The following is a 25,530-nucleotide window of genomic DNA, read 5'->3' as shown; positions in this document are numbered from 1 at the left end:
GGTTTATCGTACTGTAATTGTGGAAGAGGTTAAGTAGTCATGTTTACATCTTAAGTAAGGAATAATTTTAAAAAGGTTTCTTTTTCTTGTTTACCATTAGCAAGCAATCTATTTGTTCTTTTTGGAAAATTTATAACTATTCCTATCTGACCAACCCCATCAAGGAGAACCACATCTATTAGGTTTTTTTTTTTTATAATATTATTCGTGACTTTTCAGTTGTAATTGTTGATTTTTGATGCCATAAAAGCCATTAGAAAAGCTTTCAGATTATATATCAATCTTCCTCATACATGACTTCTTTTAGCATCTGCTGAAAGCACTTTTGCCGCCTAGAAAATGAGAAGAATAAGAAAACATCTTTTCTTCTGCCTATTCATGGGGAAAAAGGAACTTATAATTAGTCATTATAAAAATCAATTTAAAATTTATATACACAAGGCAAATTAAATTATACATTACCCTAACATTTTAAAATTTTAGAGTGTAGATAATTTTTCTCATTATAAAATACTGACAACTAATCCCGCTAAAATTTTATATTATTTATGCAAATAACTCTTTTGTTGTTAATTTAATGTAATGTTATTTACAAATGTCTCATTAGTGAAATAAATTATTACTAATTAACGGCAAGAGATTATCTATACAATTTAGCAAATTAAAATACTTCTTTATCAAATTTTAAAAATCAAAGCGGTTATCGTGACAAAATAAAATTGATGAGCTGAGCACCAGAGAAGAGTTGAAAACTTTAGTTAAAATTTGTGGAATGTCAATATTTTAAAAAACAATGAAGATTAAAAACTTATTCTTGATCAAATTAAAATCATCATATAAGTTAAAGCGTAAAAAAGATAATGACATTCTTGAAAATGATTTACAAATATTTTTATTGAATTTTGTAAAGGACGACTGATTGGTAAGATTTTTGTTTTTTGAGTAGTGATCGGTAAGATTTTATAAATAGAATCATAATATAAAGAGTGTATAACTTATTTATAATTTCATATTTTTATTTGATGTTTTTTAATTTGTTCATATTTTATTGATGTTGATGTGCATGATTGACATTGATTTTGTGAAGACACTTTAGAGAGTGTTCCAATGGTAACATATAAATGCATGCTGTTGTCAGCCATATTCTGAAACTTGCAAAGTAAGAAAAGAATAAAGAAGCTGCGTGTTGAAGGAAACCACTCACCTAAGTTCCCACCAATTTTTCATCAACCAAACCTATTAATATTTGATGAAACCTATAAATCATGGCATAATTACAAGGGCTTTTAAAGGAGGATATATTAGCAATTTAGTGATGAAATTAGTTAAAGCACAAAATTCCATCACTAATAAATTATTGATGGTTTTTTTTGTGTGTGACAAAATTAGAAAAATCTATTACTCATAATTCCTTTTATATTCCCCTAGTTGGTGCATGTATTAGATTGCTTAATTTTCATATATTATGTTTTAGATATCGATTTATGCCTTTATTTTAACAATAATTAACATCCCATATTCAAATTATACCATTAGATTGCATATTATCTCTTCATTAACCAAAGTACTATATATATGTATGTGAATTCTCTATTCCACAGATTCTGTGTTTTAATTTGAATATTTTGTTATATATTACAATATTGATGGATAGATAAATAGCGTAAAAAAAGGGATAGATGGCAAAAATAATTTTTAACATGAGGAAAAGATGTGAATTTCAAACTTAAATATATCTCTTGTGTTATTTTCTCGTCAGATATATGGACAGAGATTATTCGATTTAATCATAATTTAGCATAATTTTAGAGGGAAGTGCGTGTTGTGAATTTCATTTGAAATATATAGGTTTGATTATGGTTTAGACTGTCTCATTATTTTGTATCTTCGTATATGATTTTTTTTTTTTTTGAGAAATGAAAGGGTATTTTTTATGCATTATATTTCCTTTGAAATAAAAGATATTAAAATTTGATTCAAAAAATAAAATGGTATAATCAATTAAATTCAATTTAAACAGGAGAAAATTTTAGGTAGAGTTGTTCACAGGTCAAGATGCTACTCAACCAATTAATAATTTGTCCGGATTTTGGTATATATGGTATAAGAAGACAAAAAAAAAACTTGAAAAGATTTAACAATAAAAAATTATTTATTGAAGCTTCTCTTGAAAAATGTTAAAAATAGTGGGATAAGACATAAAAATAGAGGCTTATTTAGTTTCTTGACATAAAAATACAGGCTTATTTAGTTTCTCATTTTGAAAACAATTTTTTGTTTTTTTTTAAATACTTGTTTAATAATTTGTTTTTACTTGGTTGTTTTAAAAACATAAACACAGTAACATGTTTTCAAAAAACTAAAAAAACCAAAACAATTTTGAGATATTTCCTTATTTTTATTTTTATATTATTTTTTAAAAAAAAATTGGAGAAATCTTCTTCTTTTCTTAGTTTTTGCCCACAATATATCACTTTCTGGTCACCCCTTGTTTTTGTATTTTTTGTTTCGAATGTGATTTTTTTTAAAATAACTATCCAAACATATTTTTTTATTCTCAAAACTTATTTTAAAAAAACTATTTTATAAAACTATTTTGAGAACAAGAAAACAAAGAAACATAAAAAGGCAAGCTCATAATATTGTCTCATTAACTAACGGTTCAATTCAAGACACACACAACTGTGTGTTAAGCAGGTGTGAAGTAAGAATCAACAAACACAATATATATCACTTATTAAATAATATATTTTTCTAAAATGTTTGTATAAAGAAAACATGTTTAATTAACCTCCCAATTCCATCTTTATATTCTATGGGATGTGTGGTAGAAAGCATGGGTTAAGAATATCAATCCATGTGACTGGTTATTAACAAGTTCATCGATTATATGATATAGCCTTGTCAGGGACTCATAGCCCATGAATAGGCCATGAGTTTTTTCTCATTACTTATAAGAGGTGTCATTGCCAACAAGTGGATCCCAATCCTAGATCAAAGGATGAACTTGATAGGTACTTTAAAATAAAAAAATAATAATAAAAGAAAAGAACTCTGTTTTGATGGCAATGGATTGTTCTTGTTGAGCAATAGAAGTGCATATCTGTAGAGAATTAAATTGAGTGGATTGGATTTTTGAAGCATTTAGATTAGATTCTGAATTTGTCATGCCCAAGAGAATAATCAACTGGAGTTATTTCCATAAATGACCAAGACATAAAATTTAGAGAGAGAAAAATTATACTCCTCTGATTATTAAGATAAGATCTAAATGTTAATTGATTTTAGTTTAAATATAAGACGATTTTTTTATTTATTATTTTTTTTAAAATCATCTTATTGATACTTTCAACCATAATCAAGTAGAAAGAAAAGGGAGAATATTAAAAAGCTGACTATAGTGTTTTAGGGAAAAATGTTATATTTCTTATAATTAACTAATTTACCTAACTTTTTTAAAACTGGAAGAGTACTATTTATAAATTACTACAAACATTATGATTCTCTTAGAATTTTATGTAATACAAAGGAATACATATATATATAAATTGCTTTTTTTTTTTAATGTGGTTATCTGACTAGGTTATATTATTGAATTCGATACCTTATGCTTAAACAGTGAAGACTCCATATGAACACCTATTGGGATGTGTATTTGTGTATTGCTTTGAAAAAGTACACAAAGGTGAAGGTGATTGGGACATCATTGGAGAAGATACGGAAAATTTAATGGCTGGAAAGTTTAGGAATATGTATACACACACATATATAGGAGACAAGTCACACCTTCCCACTTCTCTCTTATAATTATCATCACTTTAATTATTATAGTGCTCAGAATATTCACCTGCACCTCATCCTGTGGAAAAAACATGAACAAGCTTTCATCCATTTCGAATTTAATCTTTTCTTCTTCTTTTTTTATAATTCTTTTTAATGTTCACCCGTATCTGCCATGTTGCTTTAAGGTATTCTGGTTTTCTATCATGTCTCCATTGTCTCCCCAACTTCCTTGTACGAATGGGCTATAAATTTTCCAGAGATAGATTCACAACTTTCCGCAAAATCTTTATGAAATGATTAGATTTCGATCTCTTGCATTGCAAGAACCCTAAAAGTATGTGGTTTGATTTATCTCTGATCTCAAGCAATAACACAGTGCTGTAATAAGTTGTTAAAACAGACACACATGATGTAGATCGATCCCAACCTCGTAAAAATCGTATTTATTCGAATGAAAAAATGGATAGAATTAGCTTATATATGCTATTTAAACAAACACAGGTGAATTAAATGGTATTTTCCCAACAATCCTGACAACCCATCAAAAAGAAAACGTTTTGGATTTAAACCTGACGTTGATATGCTTATATGCACTGTTAATGTTTAATTTGATGGTGTGAAAACAAAAACTATTATACCCTACTATGCTGAAAAATAATATGGTAATTGATATGTGCACTTTAAATAGGTGTGCTCATTATCGATAATGAATTAAGAGGGTTTATATTTTATCTTAATCATTAAAATTAAAATCTTATTTTAGTATAATTTTTAAGTAAAAATCAAATGCATAAGAAAAGTAATACTCACAATCTTCTTCTTCCTTTTCTATTAAACAAAAAAAAAAAAGGACTTCTAGTTCTAGTCAAACAGATGAATGTATAATAATTCTTTTAACATTTCAACAATATGCATGTGCACTCTTTTCAGTCAATATAAAAAATTATAAAAATATTTTAGATAATTGACCAAAAAAAAAAAGAAGAAGATTCTGAGATTAAAATTTATAATTCAATGAGAAAATACCCAATTACTTATGACACGCCATCACCGAGTGCAATTTATATAATTAATAATCGAATCTCATGAGATAATGAGGTTTAATTAATTAAGAATGATGAAATAGACATTAAATTTGCTATTAACTAAAAAAAACTCGTGACAATTGATTAAATCTATCATATGCATGGATCATCCATTATATATATAAAACTATAAAATAATTATAATTCCCACACCAACCTTGAATAGAAGAAGTGATGTACGAGATTTTGGTTTGAGAATTTCACCAACACACGAACACCATATGAACACCTTAATTTTTTCCCCATTCCAACCACTTGGTATTAGAATTCAAGTAGGACTCTAACTAACTCGAGTCGACTTCCATACACACACAACTAATTTAGTAACTTTTTTAATTTTTCTAAAATAATTAATTAGTTTTTATATTAAAATCGATAGTATAATAGTTAAATATACCAGATTATCATTAAAAATATATATTTAAAATAAACATGTCTTCATTTAACAAATTAATTTATATCTTTGATTACGCGAATCTCCGGCAGTACTTCACTTTTTTTTTTTTAAAGAATAATCAAACCTGAGTAATAATTTATGTAAGATTTATACAGAAATTCTATTATTTATAAGTTATGACTAATATATGATGAGATTTGTCTCAAATTTAAAGGAAGTATCGGCTCAGTATAGTTTTTCTTAAATTGTTATTTAGTTCATAACTTTCACATTCTTAAATGTTTGGTCTGTTTTTCTTTCCACTCTAATAAAAGACTATATCATATGAAGACGTGAACCCAAAATTAAAAGATTCAGAAGATTTCACCACGTGTTGTAATTCCACGAAAGGAAAATGCAAACCCTAATCATACACTACATCCGGTCTAATTATAAGAGCTAACTGACTAATTTGAGGAGATCAAAGAAAGAAGTTAAGTTAGTTATTTGTAATAAATATGTGTTGTCTTTCCTAAAATATCCTTGCTAATCAAATATATTAGTTAGAGCTACTATTGTTAGAAGAACTACTTTGGAAAAAAAAAATGAGAGACAAAATAGATTGGGATCTCATATTTAGGATCAAAATAAAAATCAAACGAGGTCTTATATTAATGATCAGAGGTAGTATATTCCTATTATAGCTTTCTTTGCCAATTCAGTGTAAAACATAAACTTAATTACTATACAAGAAAGTGGAATATAATATAACAATGAATCTGTTATATCTTGTAAGCACAAGATAAGAAAAAGGCAAATAATTAGCAATATGTATAGCTATAAACCCAATAAACCTCTAGTTAATTATCCCAAAGAATAAACCTAAAGAAGAAAACAAGTAACTTAAACAACAACAAAAAACTAATTAGAAGTTAAAAGTCACAGGATATAATCAAAATCTAATTAGTCCTTCCATATATATAATTAATCAGACATTCCAGAGAGTACTGTTACAAATTGATACATGCATTAACCAAAATATATATGAATTATATATATAACAAATTTAGCTACCTAGTTTATTATATCACTGCTTTTCATCCTTGTTCATCATCACCTGCGATGGTACGAAAATGTCCTGAAGAAGTCCATTGTCTCTTAACAAACTACCTTCATCCATTCTAGACCCTAGTCCTCCAAAACCTGCTGATCTGTTACCGTTATGGTACGAGCTCAGAAACGACGTTGTCCTCGTCGATGGGTTCATATTCATGTAGCTGCCAGATCCAATACTGTTCAATATGGATGAACTTGAGTTGTACAACAATGGCGATGAAGAAGAGGACGACACGTTATTCATGCTCTGCTGCTGGAACTGACGATGATCATAATGCTGTGGAAAACCAAAACCACCACCGTACCCTACAAGGCCGGACCGAGTCGCCGCCGCCGCCGGACTTGGGTGCTTGTGCTGCCCCTCGTACGTCGTCACTACGATGGTAGGGTCCTCCGACGACCGCTCCACCCTCTTCTTCACGCCGCAACCAACCGTCGTGCATCGATAATAGCTCCTGCAAATCCACATTTTTCACTTCAGCTCACCATTTTCTTGCCCCGCAAGGAAGCAAAACCAGTTAAAAAAAAAACAAAAATCATAAGTTTTCCCAAAAACCTACATTGATATTCCTAAAGAATATATATATATATATATATATATAAGCAAATCATAGTGAACAAAAACCAAACATTTCAAGCTTCATGCAGTGCCCAGGACTTGTCCATCTGGTCAGATCAACACGCCATAAAGTATATGGTTTGAAAAAATGTAATGTGTGTCGAACATGTATATAAATATGTGTGAAGGCATGAATATAGAAAAAGGTGAGATTTTTAGAGAGAGAAAGAGAGGCCTAGAGAGAGGATTGAGGTTGAAGGAAATGGAACCTGGGAAAAGGGCTGTTCTTGACAGCTTTCTGGCCGTACTTACGCCACCTATAGCCATCGTCGAGGTGATCAACTTCGCTTTTCGTCATGAACGCAAATCTTGGCTCTCTTTCCTTCTTTTGCTTCTTCTTTTTTGGTTTCACCCTAATCATAATGAGAAAACGTGCCATACTCATTTTCAATTTCTTCACTACTCACCAATATTCAATAATGCCTTTTTTGGCCCTTTTCGCTTTTCAAATAGTGTCAAGTTATAGTACTACTCAACAACAAAAACAGAACATAGAGCAGACCTTAACAACGCGAAGCACAGAGGTAAGATCCATAAGAAACCGATCCAACCTTAGATTTTCCGACATACTTAAATGCAGTCACCCGAAGTAAATTCAATTAATTTTAGACATCCGTCCCTTTTCTTCATTATTTATCAGAGACTTTGACAGAGAAGAGATTTATAAAAATGACATAACCATAAGTCAATTGTTGTTAATTAAATGAAAACTTACAGTTCCTTAGATTTGTCTTGTCCTTGGTCGCCTCCTCTTCCTCCGTCGTCCACATCTTCATCCTCTGCTTTGCAACTCTGCTGTTCTTCCTCCATACTGCCGTGGCCGCTGGCGGGGGCGGCGCCGTCGTTGGACGAGGACGAAAGCGAGGAGGAATTCGGGGAGGCCGGAGTGTTCAGCACCCCACCTGAGCTCGCCGGTGACGGGAAGGAGGACTGGTGGGCTACATCAGCTGCGACGGACGATGCCGTGGTAGTGGCGGCCGGAAGCCAATCGAACAAAGAGGGAGTACCGTAATCTTGGACACCCAGCATGTCCATGAACCCAAAGGAATTACAATTGCTGGTCTTGTCCTCAGGTTGATGATGAGGATGACGTTGATCGTAGGACCAAACGGTGACGTATCGAAGAAGGTGGAGAAAGAAGCTTGGTTGATCAGAACATCATCAGAAAATGTCGCTGCCATGGCAGAAGAAGAAGAAGAAGACGAGTTGAAGTCTGGTGCTCTCTTGTGATTCTCCTCCATTGATTTCTAACTTAGGCACATATTCTTCATTTTTTTTGTTCTGAAAAAAAAATTGTTTCAAGTGTGTGTGTCGATATTGTAAATTTTTTTTTTATATTTATTAGCGGAAAAAATTTGAGAAAGGGATAATATAGGGATTCTGTTATTCTCTTGTGTGTGAAAGGACTTTTCGGGTTGGGAATTTGGACAACAGGTTGGCGAAGGGAGGTTTCCCACCAGGGGGTGACCGGCACGTGTCGGTGACAGAGCGTCCGGAGAATGGCGACGCGACGGTGATGGCAATTAATGTGATGGAGGACATCGGAAGGGGCCCGCGGCTGCTCTACGCGTGTTGTTGACCGGTAACCGGATGGGTGTGAACGGGGGATTGTTTCTAGTTTTACACGTGGCTGCGAATAAAATCTTGGAGCATAGCTCTGGTGCATGTGATCCTGCCTCCTGTTCCCTATTCTATTCTCCTTCACCCTTCATTCATTCCGCCCTTCGCGGCCCATTTTTTATTTTTTATATTTGGTGATATATTGATAAACAGTTCAAATTTTTCAAAAAAAAAATTTTTATTGATAATTATATTTTTCTTTCATTTTTCCTTGTAATTTTACCACAAAGATTATTTTTCGTCATCAAGTAAATTATTCGGGGGCATAGAGGGGTGTGAATGCGGTTCAATTCTACTGTGATGTCTAACGGCAATGATTATTTAGGGCTCTATAAATAATCTCAGATAAAACAAAGTGAATAACTATGATTAAAAAGGAACAGTTTCAATGCTCATGTGAACATATTAAACTTATCAGATTTTAACTTTTTATATCTAGTTTGAACGGTCTAGATTTAAAATTTTTAATTAATTATTTTTAAATAAAAAATATTTTTGTAAAAAATAATAGTTAAAAGATTATATCTATTCTAGATTCTATATATATTAAAATAATTATTTTGAATAAATAAAATTAAAAAAAACTAAATCTAAACCATCCAAATGAGATATGAATAATCCAGATCTGATGAGTTTACAGTGCTCATCAAAATGATGAGCACCAAAACTGGTTCCGATTAAAACTACTCTGTTTGGTTCAAAACATACGATCAACTTTATCCATTTATGTTATAAAAAAAATTGATTAAAATCAATTTAAAACAATAAAATATAAAGCATATATTTTTTTCTCAAATATATTTTTATTAATAAAAAATAAGTAAAATATGCAATAGATAAATCAAAGAATAAAGAGAATATATAGGTAAAATAAAAAAAATTCCATTAAATATTTCGACAAAAATAAATATTATCTTTAAAAAAAAACCCTCCAATAAAATTTAACTTATATTTTAAATGGGAGAGTATAATACAGTGACGTCACTCATGGGAGGTAGAAAAATTGAGGATCTTCAACCGGAGAAGTTGACTATTCCAATATACTCTTTCTATCATTTTTATAAAATATAAATAATCGAAATATATAGATTAAAAAATTAATTAAATTAATTTAAAATAATAAATATAAAAAATTTTAGGATTAAACTGCAAATTTCTCACAAAAGTTTTCACTAAAAATAATGGATATCCAAAATTTATTTGGATGCAAATTTATTTTACAAGTTTAAAATTGTAGCAATTTTGCCTCTTGCTATTAAAAAATGACATTGACTATTAAAATAATAATATTAACGATTAATATTTTTATCAGTAGAAGATAACATTGTTACAATTTTAAACTTCTCGAACAAATTTACACTTAAAAAACTTTCAAATACCCCATACTTCTCTTCTAAGTAGAAATTTCTAAAACAAACTTATGTGTGCGCATCGAATTGATAAATAGTGATATTGAATTTGAAACCAACCTCATTGAAATTATATATACTACTTCCAAAATACCTCCGATTTTAATATAAGAACCAGTTAACTAATTTAAATAGATTAAAAAAATTAATTAAGTTATTTATTTGTAATAAATAAGTATTGTCTTTCCTAAAATATTTTTGCTAATCAAATATATTAATCAGAACTACTATTATTATAAGAACCACCTTAAAAAAAGATAAATATAAGAGACAAAATAGATTGATGCTTTATTTTATGATCAAAATAAAATTCAAATAAGTTTTATATTAAGGAGCGGAGGAAACACACGAAATCGAAAAACTATTATTCAATCCTTAGTATGAAGTCGTAGATATTTTCCCCCGAAATTAAAATTATTTTTCTAGAATTTACACTATGCTTAAACGTGAAGAAAAAATTGATAGAATGAAAAGGTTACAATGTATGAAATCTGGAAAAAATACAGATCGTAGACTTACTGATTTATTTTAATTTTTTATATTTATGGCATTATTTTATTATTACATATATTTCACATTATATAAACTTGAGCCAGCTGGTGATTTTGAAATATATGTATGATGAAAGGAGAGAAGGTAAGAAAATAAAATGAATGCGCAAATAAAAAAGCCATCAAATCAATTAATAAATCACATCAATGAGAGCAGTCAAATATGTACCTTCATTGTCAACCAAAAAAAATTATGTACCGTCATTTTAATTTGGTGGAAACTTGGGCCATTCCTCTTGTTTGCTTCATATGTAATTAATGTATTATATTTATATTTCAATACACATATATTCAGGTTCAGTTTCTTATGCTCTTGTACTTTTAGATTTAAAATGAAAATTTAAAATAATGTTTAAACAACCTAAAAAGTCAAAAAAAAAAAAAGATTTAAGAATATAAAATTTCAACTGTTCAAATAAAATGTACAACCTAAAAGGTGAGACCAATATACCACAATTGAAATAAACTACTTAAATATGTCAAAAACATTCACAAAGAAGCCTCCAACATTTTTAGAATTTTTTTAGCTCTTATATGTCAGAAAAATTTGTTTTCGTAGCAAAATATCCTCACCGTTATCTATCGTTAGGTTTGACTATTAAATTATATGGTTTGACCAGTATTTTTAATAGTCAAATTTAATGACCAATAATAACGCATGACATAAATACTATGAAATAAAACTTTCAAGGTATTTAAAGTAAAAGAAAAACTTTCAGGGTGCTGAGTGCTCTGTCATAGATATTTCCTAATATTTAATCACCTTGTCCCCACCTCAATTATATCTAAAAGGAAATTGGAGATAACATTTCTGTAGCCGATTTCATTATAAAACTAAAATTAGTTATTTTTATAGTTAGTTACAAACATTTTATCACTAATTCTATCGCCAAAATTTTTGCAACAAAATTAATTTCATCATTAAATTCTATTACTAAATTTCATCACTTTTTTTAGCACTATACTATTTTTTAATAATGAAATTAGCTACTAAATTTGTTTCGTCACTAATTTTGTCAATTATTACATGATTTTTATAGTGGTTTTCCACTTACATTTCTACGTGCTTGCTTTAATTTGTGATGCTTGCTGCCAAACAATTACTTTTTTTAATTGTTGCTTATTATTTGAATACTTGCTTTAAATTAGAATAAGCCTAATGTATTCGCACAAAATTCAAAATAAGTCATATAATTTAAGTATTTACTTTAGTTTAGACCCCCTTTTGGGTATAATTATAAATGCATAATGTTCATATAATTGATTAATCAATAAGCATGAAGTTGATTTAAAATAAGTAATTTTAATTGTAAAAGAATTTAAATTTGTTTTCTTAAGAGGAACAGGGTACTTAATCATTAAGATACATAACGTTTTTCATGTTGAAGACAAAATTCAGTCAAAAGACTGTTCAAGACAAAATTCACAAAACAATGGCAATGTGAAAACACATTTATATATAGAAACATCATATTGGTACGATTAATTAATTATTGTCATTCTTTTAATTTTTTTTTTATTTTTTGTTTCTTTGCATCCTCCAGCTTCTGCGTCCCCAAAGTATTGCAGTACATAAAAGAACTATTCCTTACATATGCTTTCTTAACAATGTCAATAACCACTCACCAATTAATGGATCCCCCGCAAACTTTTTGGCTGGAGGAAATACTAGTTCTGCTATTAAATATAAAATCAAGTTTATAGTGCATATTATATTATAAACTATATTTTATATTTAGAACCAAGGATAATATTATCTGTACAAACAAACAAGTCATATACTTAGTGTACCTCTTGTCCTGTTTATAAATCAAGAAAGATAATGTTTTGATTTTATTTATATGTTGTATCATTAAATTTTTTGTATAAATAAATAAGTTTATCCTTTATTAATTATATATATTAGTATTACTATTATTTTCTTAGTAAACATATGTATTAATAGACCTAAGCGTCAGTATGGCACTTCATTCGATAAATAAATGTAATAGAAATTTTGTCTCCTAAAACATAAAAATATTAATTATAGTAAAGCTAAACGGAAGTTTGCATCAAATTATTATTTTTAATATTTCACATATGATTCGAATTTAAAGACTTACCAAAGATAGCTAAAATTACAAGACCAAACTCGAAAAGCATTTAGATTCTTAAAAATTAAATCACCAACAAGTTTTTGTTACTAATAATAATATTCAAACTCATGTTTTATAAGAATACGAATCTCATTATTTTTATTGGTTGGATCAATTTTTTTAATGCTTAGGGGGAGTTTGGCAGCTTATATAAGCACTTAAAAAAGTACTTTTTATACTAATTGAGATAATACTTCTCTTATATACTTAGTTGAGATTTTATAAAATTATATACTTTGCCAGTTATTAATATAAGACTTAATTAGATAGTTAATATTGATCTTTTATATAAGATCTATTTCATATATTTATTAATTTTTTTAAAATTAACACTATTGATATCCTCTAAATAATAATCAAGTAGGAGATAAAAGAAGAAAGATTAAAAAAATGATTTAAAATATTTTAAAATATATATTATATTAACTAATTTAGTTAATAATTTTAATATATTTAAATTAATTAATTAAATCTTATATTAAATAAGAGGAACATTTTCCACAAAAACTAATCCAAATACAGTAGTACAGTACGATTTGAGATGTGAAGATGCCATGAGGGTGGAGTGAGCGTCACGGGGCGTATAGCGCGTGAGGAATTGTGGTCCTTTGTCAGTATGGGTGTCCGGCTGCAGGGTGGGCAGCCTCTACCGACTAATAATTGTGACGGAGAGATGCTTTGACGGTAGGAGAATCTTACATAAAGTCAAACCTCTGAACATTTGCCCGTGCCCCCACGCGCCCTGATTGCAGGAAAAAAATAAAATAAAATCAATCAAAATCAAAAATAAAAATAAAAAGAAAAAGAAGAGATTAGGCTAGTAGCCCTTGGGCCCTCGTCTGCATGTGCCTCCACCCTGATTGCCTTTCCTAATTCCTACCCATGTGTCCACCTCACTAATACATTAACTCCCATTTACATCAAAATCACCTCAATTTTTTAAATAATTTTTTTTAATTTATATTTAATTAAAAGCTTTATTCGGAGAATTATTTTTGGGAAAATTTTCATTGAAAGTTACCTGAAAGATATGTGGAAATCCCAAATCAGATTAATGAATAGAAGAATTACAATAAGGTCCCAAACAAGGAAAACAATTAAAAAATAAGTCCTATAGGCTGTCATTCTTACTGTAGGACTTGTTATTACAGGCTGTTCAGGTTGTTATTGGGACTTTTTAATAATTATTTCTCTTCTGTGAAACTTGAATATAATTCTCCCTTGATAAATTTCACACATCCCTAATTAAGAAACTGATCCGTAGTCTCAATTGATGAAATTTAGACATTTTACCATATCACCCACAATGTCTTTTTCTCCCAAAGCCTTCTCTCTCTCTCTCTCTGCCTCTCTCTCTGCTCTCTCTGTTTTCTTTCACAAAAAACAAGCAACTCTGCTGGTGACCAGCTGCTCAGCAGTGATCAAAATTTTGATGATAAATTTATTACAAAAGTTTTAATATGAATGGCTGATGGGGACTCAAGAATTATTAAATTGAACTTGTCAATTTCTAACATCTTTTGTGAACGAGTAACAATAAAGGTCTCATAAGAAGTGCAATTTTATTGCAAAATTTTGTTGTGAATAACCAATGAATAATTATGAATTATTAAACTGAACTTGTTAATTTTTACAGGCGCAAAAATAAAAATATATATATTATGAGACAAATTAGCTAGAACATGGCTGATTTGGTGGAATTACATCTAGATGAGTCAAACATGTTTTATTTGCTTTAAATGATATCAAGTTGGTTGTTATAATTTTCTAATTTTGGACTTTACACCTTTGTTGGATGGGATTGAACTCATGATCTCCACCATCATAAAAGATGAGATGAGAATAGTGCCACTTAGTCACAAGCTTCAGTAGATAGGGGTGGTTTTTGAAAACTATATAGCTTGACAAAGTTTGATTTTGATGTACTCTAACATGGTATTTCTACAATCTATATATTTTGACATTAATAATTATGATTTTTTTTACAAAGAAAAAGAGGAAAATTATAGTTATCTTTCATACCCAAAAAAAAAAAAAACATTACATCAAAAAAAGCTTTACAGAGAGCCTACCATGCGACATTGGAATCCAAAATATGGAAAAGGTAAGGCTTAGTTCAGTAATTTAATCATTTTTCTTCCTTTAAAGATATCATTTTTTTTGTTTTAGTTTGGTTCTTAATATTTCTCTGATTCTAAATATAAGATCTTTTTTGTAGTGTATCCTAAATATAAAACCCTTTTTGTAGTGTAAATTACTACAAAAAGAATATTATATTTAAGACCAGAGGAGTATAAAATTTAGTTGAGTAATTTGAGAAGATCAATAAAATTACTAAATTATTTTAAAGTATTTATATCTATCATTTTTATTCAAACTAATTTTTCTCACTTATAAATTGATATATAATCTAATTATTCACATAAGTATTTTAATTAAGTAATTTAATAACTTTTTTAATGTAATTAAATTAGTCAACTAGGTGTTATATTAAAAACTAGATGTAGTATTATGTAGCCATTTTTTCTCAACTTATTTAAGAATATATATATTATTGAGAAAAGCTCAAGATTTTCATCTAAATTAGTTATTTTATAATTATACATTAGAAAAATAAAAATAAAAACATTATTGTGTACAACAGTCACACTTTTTTCACATCTATATATCTTTTATTTTTAATTTATTTAATTATTATATATATGTTCAAATCATCATAAATTTAAAAAGTCCATAGGACCCATTTAGGCATGTGATGCCTCTATGAAAGATGCAATATTTCAAAGTCATATTCATTATTTGTTGTCAAATCTTATAATTCTATCCTTAGACTTTGGATCCAACCATGAACCAACTCTTCGTTGATTTGGTCCAAATTGTCTATCACAACACGTGGCTCCATTTTACTTACTCTATGCAAAGTAAATTATAAATATATTTTTAATTCCAACAGCAAAAAAAAGATATTTACATATAATTATTACTTGATTCAATTATAATTAATATTTATCCTACTTTAAAAATTATTTAATCATTTATATATACACATATATGAAAGTAAATTTAAAATGAGTCCCGCAATACCATTAATTTTAACATTAATGTGACTATATTAAATATCTTTTCTCATGAAGTCATGATCGATCTAAATTAATATTCTAAAGGTATATATTTCCCCATATTATATAAACATAATTATTTATTTTGACTTCCCTCAACCTTAGACATGCAGCAGAAACCAAATTGAATTTGATAACTTCCCTCTTTCAATTATTCAATTTTTTCAAAAAAAATTATTACTATTTGACAACCATAAGATAATTATTCAAAGATTATATAAGGGTATGTGTGATTAGCAACAATTGAACAAAAAGATTGAGATTCTGTATCTGACATTCGTTTTAGAGCTTTAATTTCCCACGAAATTAAGGAATCTATAGCTGTATAACAACAATATCCAACTGCCATGTTCCAAAATATGACTTATTTATTTATATAAATCCACACATTGTTATACCTTAATTTATTGATTAATCAAGTATAAACATAATTATTTTAGACACATTTTTCAACTTTCAATTCAATAATTGCCAGCTCTGTATGTATTCCTCATTTTGAGACGCTTTTGTGAGAAATGCAGGTGTGAAAGCATTAGCCCACGTTAATTTAATATGAGACATGAAACAATATACTTTAAATTAAGATAAAATTTTTTAATTATTATAACTAAGACCCGAATTTCAGGTTTCATTATTTAATTAGGACATGCCTCATGCTCTGATCTTTTCCCTTTAAATAAGGAATGTTCTATATTCATGTCACAAATTGGCATTAATACACACACACGTGTCTGTAACTACCGCATGACATATTCTTCTGTCTTTAATTATAGGAGTTAATGGAAGAGTTTGTTTTAGTTTTGAATGTAAGAATTCAATATGCTTTATCTTTCAGATTTATAATTTATTTTTCAAATTATTTCTATTAATTTTATTTTGGAGTTTTCATTAGGATTAATTTTCAAATACAAATTGTTAAAGGGTTATCTTGAAAAATCAACACACATATCTTGCAAGTAACTTAAGTAGTTTTTCAACATTAAAGTCCTCTTGAGAAGTCTGCGGTTTGAGGAGATTAGTCACTGTTACCAATAGTGAATACTCTAAGCTTAGCCACCAAAAAAAAAATTAACCAGTTTTTTTAGTTATTGTTTGGTTGGGATTTTTTTTTGCCCTTTTAGGGGAGGAGAGTAAAACAGACAAAAATCCTCCCTGTCTCTCCAACCAAACAAAGCCCATAACTCCCCCTCCTCTCCCTTTCATTCTACCATGCAAAGTTTTAGTTTTTATAAATTAACTATTTAAATTTTATATTTTTAGGATGTGGGGAGTATAAAAATTTGAGAAAAATTATAACGTTGAAATCTATCGTATGTTAATTTAAAAGCATTGAATATATATATATATATATATTAATATAACGATTTGTTCTCCGTTAGTTTTTCATAAAACCAAAGGGCTTTGTTCTAGTGTATCATATATTTGATAATATAGATAAACTAATTTGTTAAATACATTTCAAAATTAATTTACATTAACTCATTATACGCATAGTCTCTACGGTGAATCTAGTTAAATTTTGACCGAAAGCAACAGCAAACATGGAGAATTTTTCCATTTAATAATGAGCAATCAATATTTTATAATAAAATAAAATATTTTATTACAATTAATTTATTATTTATCAGCTACATGACCGTCTTTTTAAAAAAAAAAAATTGGCCTTTTTCCCCTTTTAAGGTATTCTGCTTTCAAATATGGAATGCCATTGATAAGACCCGGCCCTTATTATTAGGGCTTAAAGCCGAGCCCATAGCTTGCATATATTATTTTGTTCACAAATACAAAATTTGTAAACACAATTTTAATATATATAAATTATAAAATTTAAAGTTCAAATTGCAACTAACATAAAGAAAAATATATAACACAATAAAAATGTTTTATAATTTGATAATTCAAATTTTTTTTATAGCCATCATGTAAAGAATTAACAAGTATCAATTCAGATGAAACGAAATCAAAACATAATTCTATAAAATAAATGAATCTTAATCCTAACAAAACATTGAACTTATATTGCAAACTTACACCACAGATTTACTTAATGAATTTCATTAACTCTTTTATAAATGATTTGATTTAACATTTATGCCACACAAAAAGAAAATAATAGAGGGCTCACTCGATCCTAACGAACTTAGCCCATAAAAATTAAAGCACATAAACTCTATTTTCTATTTCAAAGTCACTTATGAAAGTTCATCCCTTAGAAAATGAGACTTGACTATGAAATAGTGAGATAGAGACAAAAATTAAAATGAATGTAATTAAATCAAAAAGAGAATTTACTATAAAATCTCAAAGAAAAAACATAATTATTAAAAGTTTCAATAACAACTAAGTAGTTTATAAAGATAAGTTCTAACATAAAAAATGATAACTACTCACTCGTTATTTAAACGTATTGATAATTATTTTCTTTTATTAGAATCTTATTATAATTCTCTCCTAAATAAAATGACCCCAAAATGTCTCTGTTTCATAGTCTCTTTCATCTAACGCAATAGCCGGTAGCCACCATAACACAGGCATGCCAATATGAACGTTTTCCAATTATGAGGACTACTGCCATAGCCTTCCTATAATCCAGGGGCGCATTTAAAATATTTCAGACCACAGGGGCCTATTTCAAAATCATTGGAAACTAGATGGATTAAAAACATACAATTTTTCCTTCTAAATATACAATGAAATTCCCTTTTGAACTTGCTTATAAATTATTTACACCCGTGAATTCATATCAAGCAGTATAACTCATTGTAACAATCACCTCAATACAAGAACAAACCATGACATTTTAAATGAAATTATGTAAGAGAAAAAAAAAGGGAAAGAATTGGAGATAAATCCCCGTATTGAAAATTTTATTGATAAGAATAACCTAAATTAGAGTACTAATATTTTGTCCCTACAAATTTTTATAGTATGTATAAAAATTTATCAGGTTCTTTTCACTAATAAAATTTTTAATGAGTGACTTTTTCCCGATTTTCTTAAAAAACCTTATTTTCATTTACTCATTGAATCTCAGTCATTTATCTCTGTTTTTTTTCCCTCTTATTCTTTTACCAAATCAATTATCAATTAGCTCTAAAAAACGGGGTCATATTCAAATTTCAAAACTGGACGAAATCAATTAAATCAAAGAAATGTGTAGCTTTCTGGTGTCTCTTTCACTTTTCCTTTTAGGCCTTTATTCCTATGTTCCTTTTGATATACATGATCTTCTCCATTTAATTCAGGTCAAGGTCAAATTATTTGAAATTATTTAACATAAATTCTCTTTCTATCGTAATTCATAAAAGTTGTATTTCAAATTGTTTTTTTTGGAGCAAAAGTTGCATTTCAAATTCAATCCTTCCACTGATATGGTTCAGCAGTGTTACTACTAAATTGATGATGTGGCAGGTAAATGTCTTACGTGGCATCCATGTTATTTTATGAGCTGGAAAAAAGGGACATGTCATCATCATCCTTCTAACCTCTTGATAAATTGTCATCATGTTGCAATAACTAGTTCTAACTGAACATACCACTAAATAGTTATGTTAAAATTAAAACATAAAAATAGATTCAACCGAATTACATCAATTGACACCACATTAAATGGTAAAGAAACATCTTTTATTAAAATAATAAACTTAATTATGTCATCCATTATTTTGTTCCATTTTTTCATCCGATTTCACCAGTTATTTTTAGCCAAAAATTCTATTTCTACTTTTGCCATAACTCACGCTCCTATTTTACTTTTGAGAAAATTTAAACTCAACATTACATTTAAACTCAAGAAAAAATATTTGTTGTTGGGTTCACTAACAAACAGTCCAATACACATATTTCATAATTAAATATTAAGTGATTGCTTACAGGCTAAAATAAAATATTGAATGATAATGCCACTTATAAAAAATACTCAACACTTCGAATATCTTTGTTGAAAAAGAATAAATACTAGTATATTATATGTGGATGTTCACTTTATACTTCACGATTATTGCGTAGGATTTGATGTTGCTAACAATTAGATAAAGATTCCAGAAATTTTCCCTTTTCACATAAATGAATAATATGTCATTTCCCATTTCAATAATTGCAATTTATATAGGGGAATTTCTTTAATCGTGTACAATATCAAATGTTACTTTTCTGTACCCCATTTCACTTTTTTCTTGCAAATCTTTTGAGCCCCTCTAGTATATTACTCCCTCCGTTCCTTATTATAAGAGACATTTGATGCTTATGACATATTCCTATATATAAGAGACACTTAAAAGTTGCCTCTACTTTTTTGTGTTGATTTCTTATTTTACCCATATTTATTATCTCCAACTCACACTTTCTCTCCTTTCCACTTTTTTTTCTTTTAATAATTTAATTGTTCTCTCTCATGCTCTCTCACATTATTAATGGGGGCATTTTTGAAAAAAAAATTATACTTTTTACACATTAATTGTTCTTAACTAATTTTAACTATTTTTTTGATCAATGTACTTCGGTTATTTGTCTCTTATGATAAGGAACGGAAGGAGTATTAGATAACATGATTTATCTACTAAATTATGAAATGTAAGGAGTGTTTAACAACCTCCAAATCATGGTTTCAGAAACACTTTTCCGCAAAACGAGACAAATTCCTTCATATATTTATTTCGTAAACCGTAAAAACACTTCTGAAACTATAGTTTGATTTCTATCTAAATTAGTCACTGCTATAACATTATCTTTATTTTATTTTGCTCAAAAAATTAAAAATATTTAAAATAAAAAATCTAAAGTAAATTCGGAACATCCAAAATCAATCCAGATTTAAATGAGCACAGCTCCCTTCTATCAGACTCTCTTTTCAACGAAAGAAACAATGGAATCCAAGCCACTACCTCATTTTCCCTCTCCAATCCGTTTGGCCAAGGTAAAACCCAAAATCAATTTTGCAGAAAAATGACCAAATCATAAAGAGGAAGTGCGGATTATTATCATCATACCAGGCTGAATTAATAAGGTATTCATCCCACTACACAGAATACCAGAAACAGCTCAGTCTCTAAAGCTGAAAACTCAACTCTCCATTTTCAAAACAGCAAGACTTCATAAAGAAGAATAGAAGCCAAAAATGTAATTTAAACACCAGCGTCTCTAAGGCAAGCAACGCCTTCTGCATAGCAAATGCATCATTTCACAACGCAAATCTTGATAACAGAGGCAACCCCAATGCGATGTAAAGCAACAACTGCATCACCAGGCTTGCAAAGGCCCTTCTCTGTTGCAGATTTCAAAGCAGCCTCCAAAATCACCTCAGTGGATTCTGCATCCGTAGCTTTTGCAGATCCCTCAGCCAATAAAGGAATCAAGCCTCTGTATATTAAGCTATGCCTTGCCGGAGTCTCATCGCTGCAAGTCCAATCAAATGAGTCTGTCGTCAAAACTGGCACTACAACTGACATGATCGGAACAGCCGGCCTATACTTGGCAACTAACTTGGCCGTAGTCCCACCTCGAGTCAGCACAACAATGAGTTTTGCTCTAGCCTTGTTAGCAGTGCGGACAGCAGATGAAGCAAGACTTTCCAATGGACTCATAGGCAAAGGAGTAGCTCTTATCATCTCTTTGAAAACTGCACCATAGTCAAGAGAAGATTCTGCTTCAACGCAAATTCGTGCCATGATTTTCACAGCAAGTTCAGGGTAAGCCCCAGCTGCACTTTCACCACTAAGCATGACACAGTCTGTTCCATCAAGAACAGCATTAGCTACATCAGTTGCTTCCGCTCTTGTTGGGCGGGGAGACTTGATCATAGATTCAAGCATCTGGGTAGCAGTGACCACAGGTTTGCCTGCGAGATTACACTTGTATATCATCATTTTCTGTGCCAGAAAAATCTTTTCAACAGGGATTTCCATTCCAAGATCACCACGTGCAACCATGAATGCATCAGTCTCACGCAAAATTTCATCAAAATTTATAACCCCCTCCTGATTCTCAACCTGGGAGCATCATGAGATTATATGAAACGGGAACAAAAAAGTCAGGATTTCAAAATTGAACACCACAAAGGCTGGTGAGTGAACATGAAAATAACGGAAACAAGGGAAGCATATAGAAGAGTAATATAATGCAAAAGACCCTGCCACATGTCTCTATTTAAAGTATTAAAAAAAGAAAATATAGTATGATTCATCTGAAAGATGTCTAGAATAAAATAAATAGTCAAAGACACAGTTACCTTCCCTTTCCCTTTCATGACTATTAAGGTTGCGGGAAAGGGACAAGAACTTGGGGGCTCCCAATTACTAATCGGAGGTTTTGAAGCCACTTAACCATAAAAATTCCATTTCCACGTGACATATTCTCCCCAAGCTTCAAATAACTAATTCATGGATAACAAACAATTAGTTAAAATTAGTTTATAAAAATAAATAGGTTATAAATATAGTTTTGTTTCCAAATATGCCCTTATAATAAATGAGAAAAAGGATGAAAGAGAATATGGGGGGAAATATGATAAAAAAGAGATATTTAAAAGCAACACTGGAAAAAAAATACATTAAATATTAAGAAAAACCCAAATTGAAGCTTATAAAATGAAGCATACTCCTCAAATTTGAAGCTTACAAAAAAGGAGTAATAGACAATGCTGATTCTAACAAGGGGCAAAGAATATAAGTTTAGGAAATGAGCCAGCGCTTTCTAAAGCAATCACATATAGGTGTAAAAATAAGTCAGCCCCAACACAAAAAGGACTGAATTTATTTCTGGAACGATACATAACGAACGCAACATAATAGTAATACCTTTGACATCAACATAATATGCTTTGCATGTGGGCCGAGGACCTTACGAACAGTAACAAGATCTGAGCCTTTGCGAACAAATGAAAGAGCAATCATATCAATCTTATTAGGGACACCCCACTTAAGAATATCCTCTTTATCCTTCTCTGTGAGAGTGGGAAGTTCTACCACAACACCGGGAAGATTAACATTTTTCCTCTCACCAAGCATTGCTGTGTTTTCACAGCGACATCTAACAGTACCCGCATTAGGGTCACAAGATAAGACAGTGAGGCTGATTGTTCCGTCAGAGCACAATACTGTATTTCCAGGCTTCAAGTGAACGGGTAGCTTCTTATAACTCATCGATATCATTTCTTGATCCCCCTTGATGTCATAATCAGTAGTTATGATGATTTCCTGCCCTTCTTGAAGCTGAATAGGTTTTCCACCCTTGAGAAAACCAGTCCGAATCTCAGGTCCCTGCAGTAATACAGTTGAGAGATATATACAGAACGGTTAATACAAGGGAAACAGGATATTAGAATGGAAAGGACAAAATAACTTTCCACAAACAAGATAATTGTAACCAAAAAAAAAACAGCTTCACATTTCGGTAAAATACAGTACGAAATAATAAGACTTTACCAAAATCTCATTTCTGGAGTGACATTTTGCGTGCTATAATGAAAAAGGACTTTTTATCACAAGAAAGTATACACGACACAAGCTGGGAGCTGTCCCTTTTGCAACGGAAGCTCACTATCTAAACCTATAAGGAAAGAATTATGTAGCTCTAGGATGACTCTTGTAATATATTTGAGAAACAAAAACAGAAGAAAAGGTAGATCCAAATAAGAAATTGACACAAGATGTTTAGGGAATCTTGCTATCAAACCAAGTATATATAGAAAATTCTAAATGAAGAAAAAAAGAATGTTAAACCCCAAAAAGAAAGTTAATGCAAGAAATTAATGGGAACTAATACAACTGCCCCAGACCTTATTCAATGATGTAGAACCAAATAAGCAGACAGTAGTTAAAGGTTTCAAACTTCACGGCTTGAGGGTTGGAAAAGTAGTTAACTTGACAAATTGCAAAGGCAGACGTGGAAGAACATCGAAGTAGAAATGTTAATACGAAATCGAGTAAACGAAATGAAAAGAAAATTTCCGAATCCTTAATCAGACTCAAAAATGTAAGAGAACCGACCTTAGTGTCAAGCATGACAGCACATAATATGCCAGTGCTGGCCATGGCGGTCCTGAGATTGTTCAAGGTCTCCTGATGATAATCATGCGTGCCGTGAGAGAAATTGAAACGAGCAACGTTCATCCCAGCCCTGAGAAGCTTCTCGATCATTTCCACAGATCGAGAAGCCGGGCCCAACGTGCACACGATCTTGGTCTTCGGAACACGCCCATCGTTGGGCAGCTCCTTTAAAATCCCTCCGATGTCAATGTTCGCCATTCTTCGTCAATCAGTACGCTTCCTACACAAACAGCAAACACTCTGATTCATAAACAAGAAATCCGGAACCCAAAATACGCACTTAGAACAAAAACAACCCAGAAACCCCAGATCGATTGTAAGCTAACAGAAATACACAGAGGCACATGGTATGATAGGAAAAGTAAATAAAAACAACAATCAAACAAACGAACAAACCAAACAGAGTATGAGTTGAAAGAATTGCAGCCGGGAAATCAAGAGAGAGATTAAGGATTAGAGACAGTTTACTTTACCCTTTGAGAAATGCTAAACGTGTAAAGATTACAGAATATTGAATCAGAAGAATAATATCTAACGGCTGGACGATGCAGAGCCACTCAATCAAACACCCTTTCGTCGATGAGAGACTCACCTAACTCGTAAGCGCAAAATGGTTTGGTGACACCCGAATTTGTAATCTCCGGATCGGTTTTCGAGCGAGTTTAGTCTGTGTGCTTGTGCTTCGCTGACCACAAAAAGAAAACGCCAACGGGTTCTATCGGAGGAAAAGTCTCAATCTCACGTAAACGACGCCGGTTTGCCCTTACATTTAGAAACGTTGTCAAATTCTTTTATTGAAAACGTGTTTGAGGCATTTTCGGATACTAAACATTACTCAAGATCAGTGCATTCTATGCTACACCAAACTACTATTGATATTTAGAGATAATTCTCGAAATACTACCTCCGGTCCTTAATATAAGATCCCGTTTGACTTTTAATTTGGTCCTAATTATAAAATCTTAGTTCATTTTGTCTCTCATATTTATATTTTTTTTCTAAGATAGTCCTTCTAATAGTGACAGTTTTAGCCAATACACTTAATTAGTAAGGATGTTTTAGGAATAAAAACACTTATTTATTACAAATAACTAACTTAACTTACTTCCTTAATCTCCTCAAATTAGTCAACTATGTCTTATAATTAAGACCGGAAGTAGTAGTATTTTCTATGTTTACATAATCTTGAAATTGAATTCATGAGTTTATGTTTAGTGCTAATCGTAAACAACAATAAGCGAATTAAAACTATAGCAATTCATGAAAATTTAGATAAATTAAGGCTGGTTACCTTATTTGTTTTTTGGGTAAGAATTATAAAAGATGTAAAATTTCAATTTTAGTAGATAAACATTTTGAATTTAGGGAGTGTTTGGATAGAAACCAAACCATAGTTTCAGAAGTGTTTTTACGGATTACGAAGTAAATATGTGAAAGAGGTTATCTCGTTTTGTAAAAAAGTGTTTCTGAAACCATGGTTTTGAAGCACCCAAACAGGCCCTTAGACTAAAGTACATGAAATGAGCATATCAAAGGAAGTGAATGAAGGGAAAGGAGGGATATGCGAGTAAAAGATGCGAATCCAAACCCTATGGGCTGAAGCTTTGTGTTTGCGTTCTGTGTGCGCCGCTTGGCTTTTCATAAAACCACGCAACGCTCAGTTCTTCTTCTC

The 25,530-nt window shown here is 30.3% G+C and overlaps 2 protein-coding genes across 7 annotated transcripts; both read right to left on the bottom strand.

Annotated features, from left to right (window-relative positions):
• Positions 1–6,193: 6,193 nt before the first annotated feature.
• On the bottom strand, positions 6,194–8,075 carry LOC114713181 (probable WRKY transcription factor 48). Its single transcript, XM_028897776.1, has 3 exons — positions 7,695–8,075; positions 7,189–7,332; positions 6,194–6,815 (listed from the first exon to the last, which is right to left on the bottom strand). Exons 1-3 carry the CDS (start codon positions 8,012–8,014, stop codon positions 6,332–6,334), a joined length of 948 nt encoding a protein of 315 aa, XP_028753609.1. The 5' UTR covers positions 8,015–8,075; the 3' UTR covers positions 6,194–6,331.
• Positions 8,076–20,758: 12,683 nt separating this feature from the next.
• LOC114713130 (pyruvate kinase, cytosolic isozyme) lies at positions 20,759–24,540 on the bottom strand. 6 transcript variants are annotated; one of them, XM_028897715.1, is made up of 4 exons: positions 24,451–24,540; positions 23,799–24,074; positions 22,608–23,069; positions 20,759–21,800 (listed from the first exon to the last, which is right to left on the bottom strand). In XM_028897715.1, the coding sequence occupies exons 2-4, from the start codon at positions 24,054–24,056 to the stop codon at positions 20,988–20,990; spliced, it is 1,533 nt and encodes a 510-aa protein (XP_028753548.1). In that variant the 5' UTR covers positions 24,057–24,074; positions 24,451–24,540; the 3' UTR covers positions 20,759–20,987. The 6 variants fall into 6 exon arrangements, with proteins under 6 accessions (XP_028753548.1, XP_028753549.1, XP_028753546.1 ...); XM_028897716.1 differs by having other exon boundaries at positions 23,799–24,078; positions 24,451–24,538; XM_028897713.1 differs by having other exon boundaries at positions 23,799–24,098; positions 24,451–24,534.
• Positions 24,541–25,530: the final 990 nt, after the last annotated feature.

This window comes from Neltuma alba, unplaced genomic scaffold, assembly GCF_004799145.2.
Source record: "Neltuma alba isolate B1F8T4 unplaced genomic scaffold, ASM479914v2 tig00011419_pilon, whole genome shotgun sequence".
In the NCBI taxonomy this organism is placed as follows: Eukaryota; Viridiplantae; Streptophyta; class Magnoliopsida; order Fabales; family Fabaceae; genus Neltuma; species Neltuma alba.
This window is presented reverse-complemented; position numbering and strand designations above follow the sequence as displayed.

Bases quoted from the DNA above. Each gene is read 5' to 3' on its own strand.
- LOC114713181 (XM_028897776.1), bottom strand. From the start codon at position 8,014: ATGGACATGCTGGGTGTCCAAGATTACGGTACTCCCTCTTTGTTCGAT. The intron at 7,333-7,694 runs GTAAGTTTTCAT...CATTATGATTAG, and splicing joins CAAGACAAATCTAAGGAACT to GGTGAAACCAAAAAAGAAGA. The intron at 6,816-7,188 runs GTTCCATTTCCT...GTGGATTTGCAG, and splicing joins AAGAACAGCCCTTTTCCCAG to GAGCTATTATCGATGCACGA.
- LOC114713130 (XM_028897715.1), bottom strand. From the start codon at position 24,056: ATGGCGAACATTGACATCGGAGGGATTTTAAAGGAGCTGCCCAACGAT. The intron at 23,070-23,798 runs GTCGGTTCTCTT...GTATTACTGCAG, and splicing joins CTGTCATGCTTGACACTAAG to GGACCTGAGATTCGGACTGG. The intron at 21,801-22,607 runs GTATTACTATTA...TGATGCTCCCAG, and splicing joins ATATTATGTTGATGTCAAAG to GTTGAGAATCAGGAGGGGGT.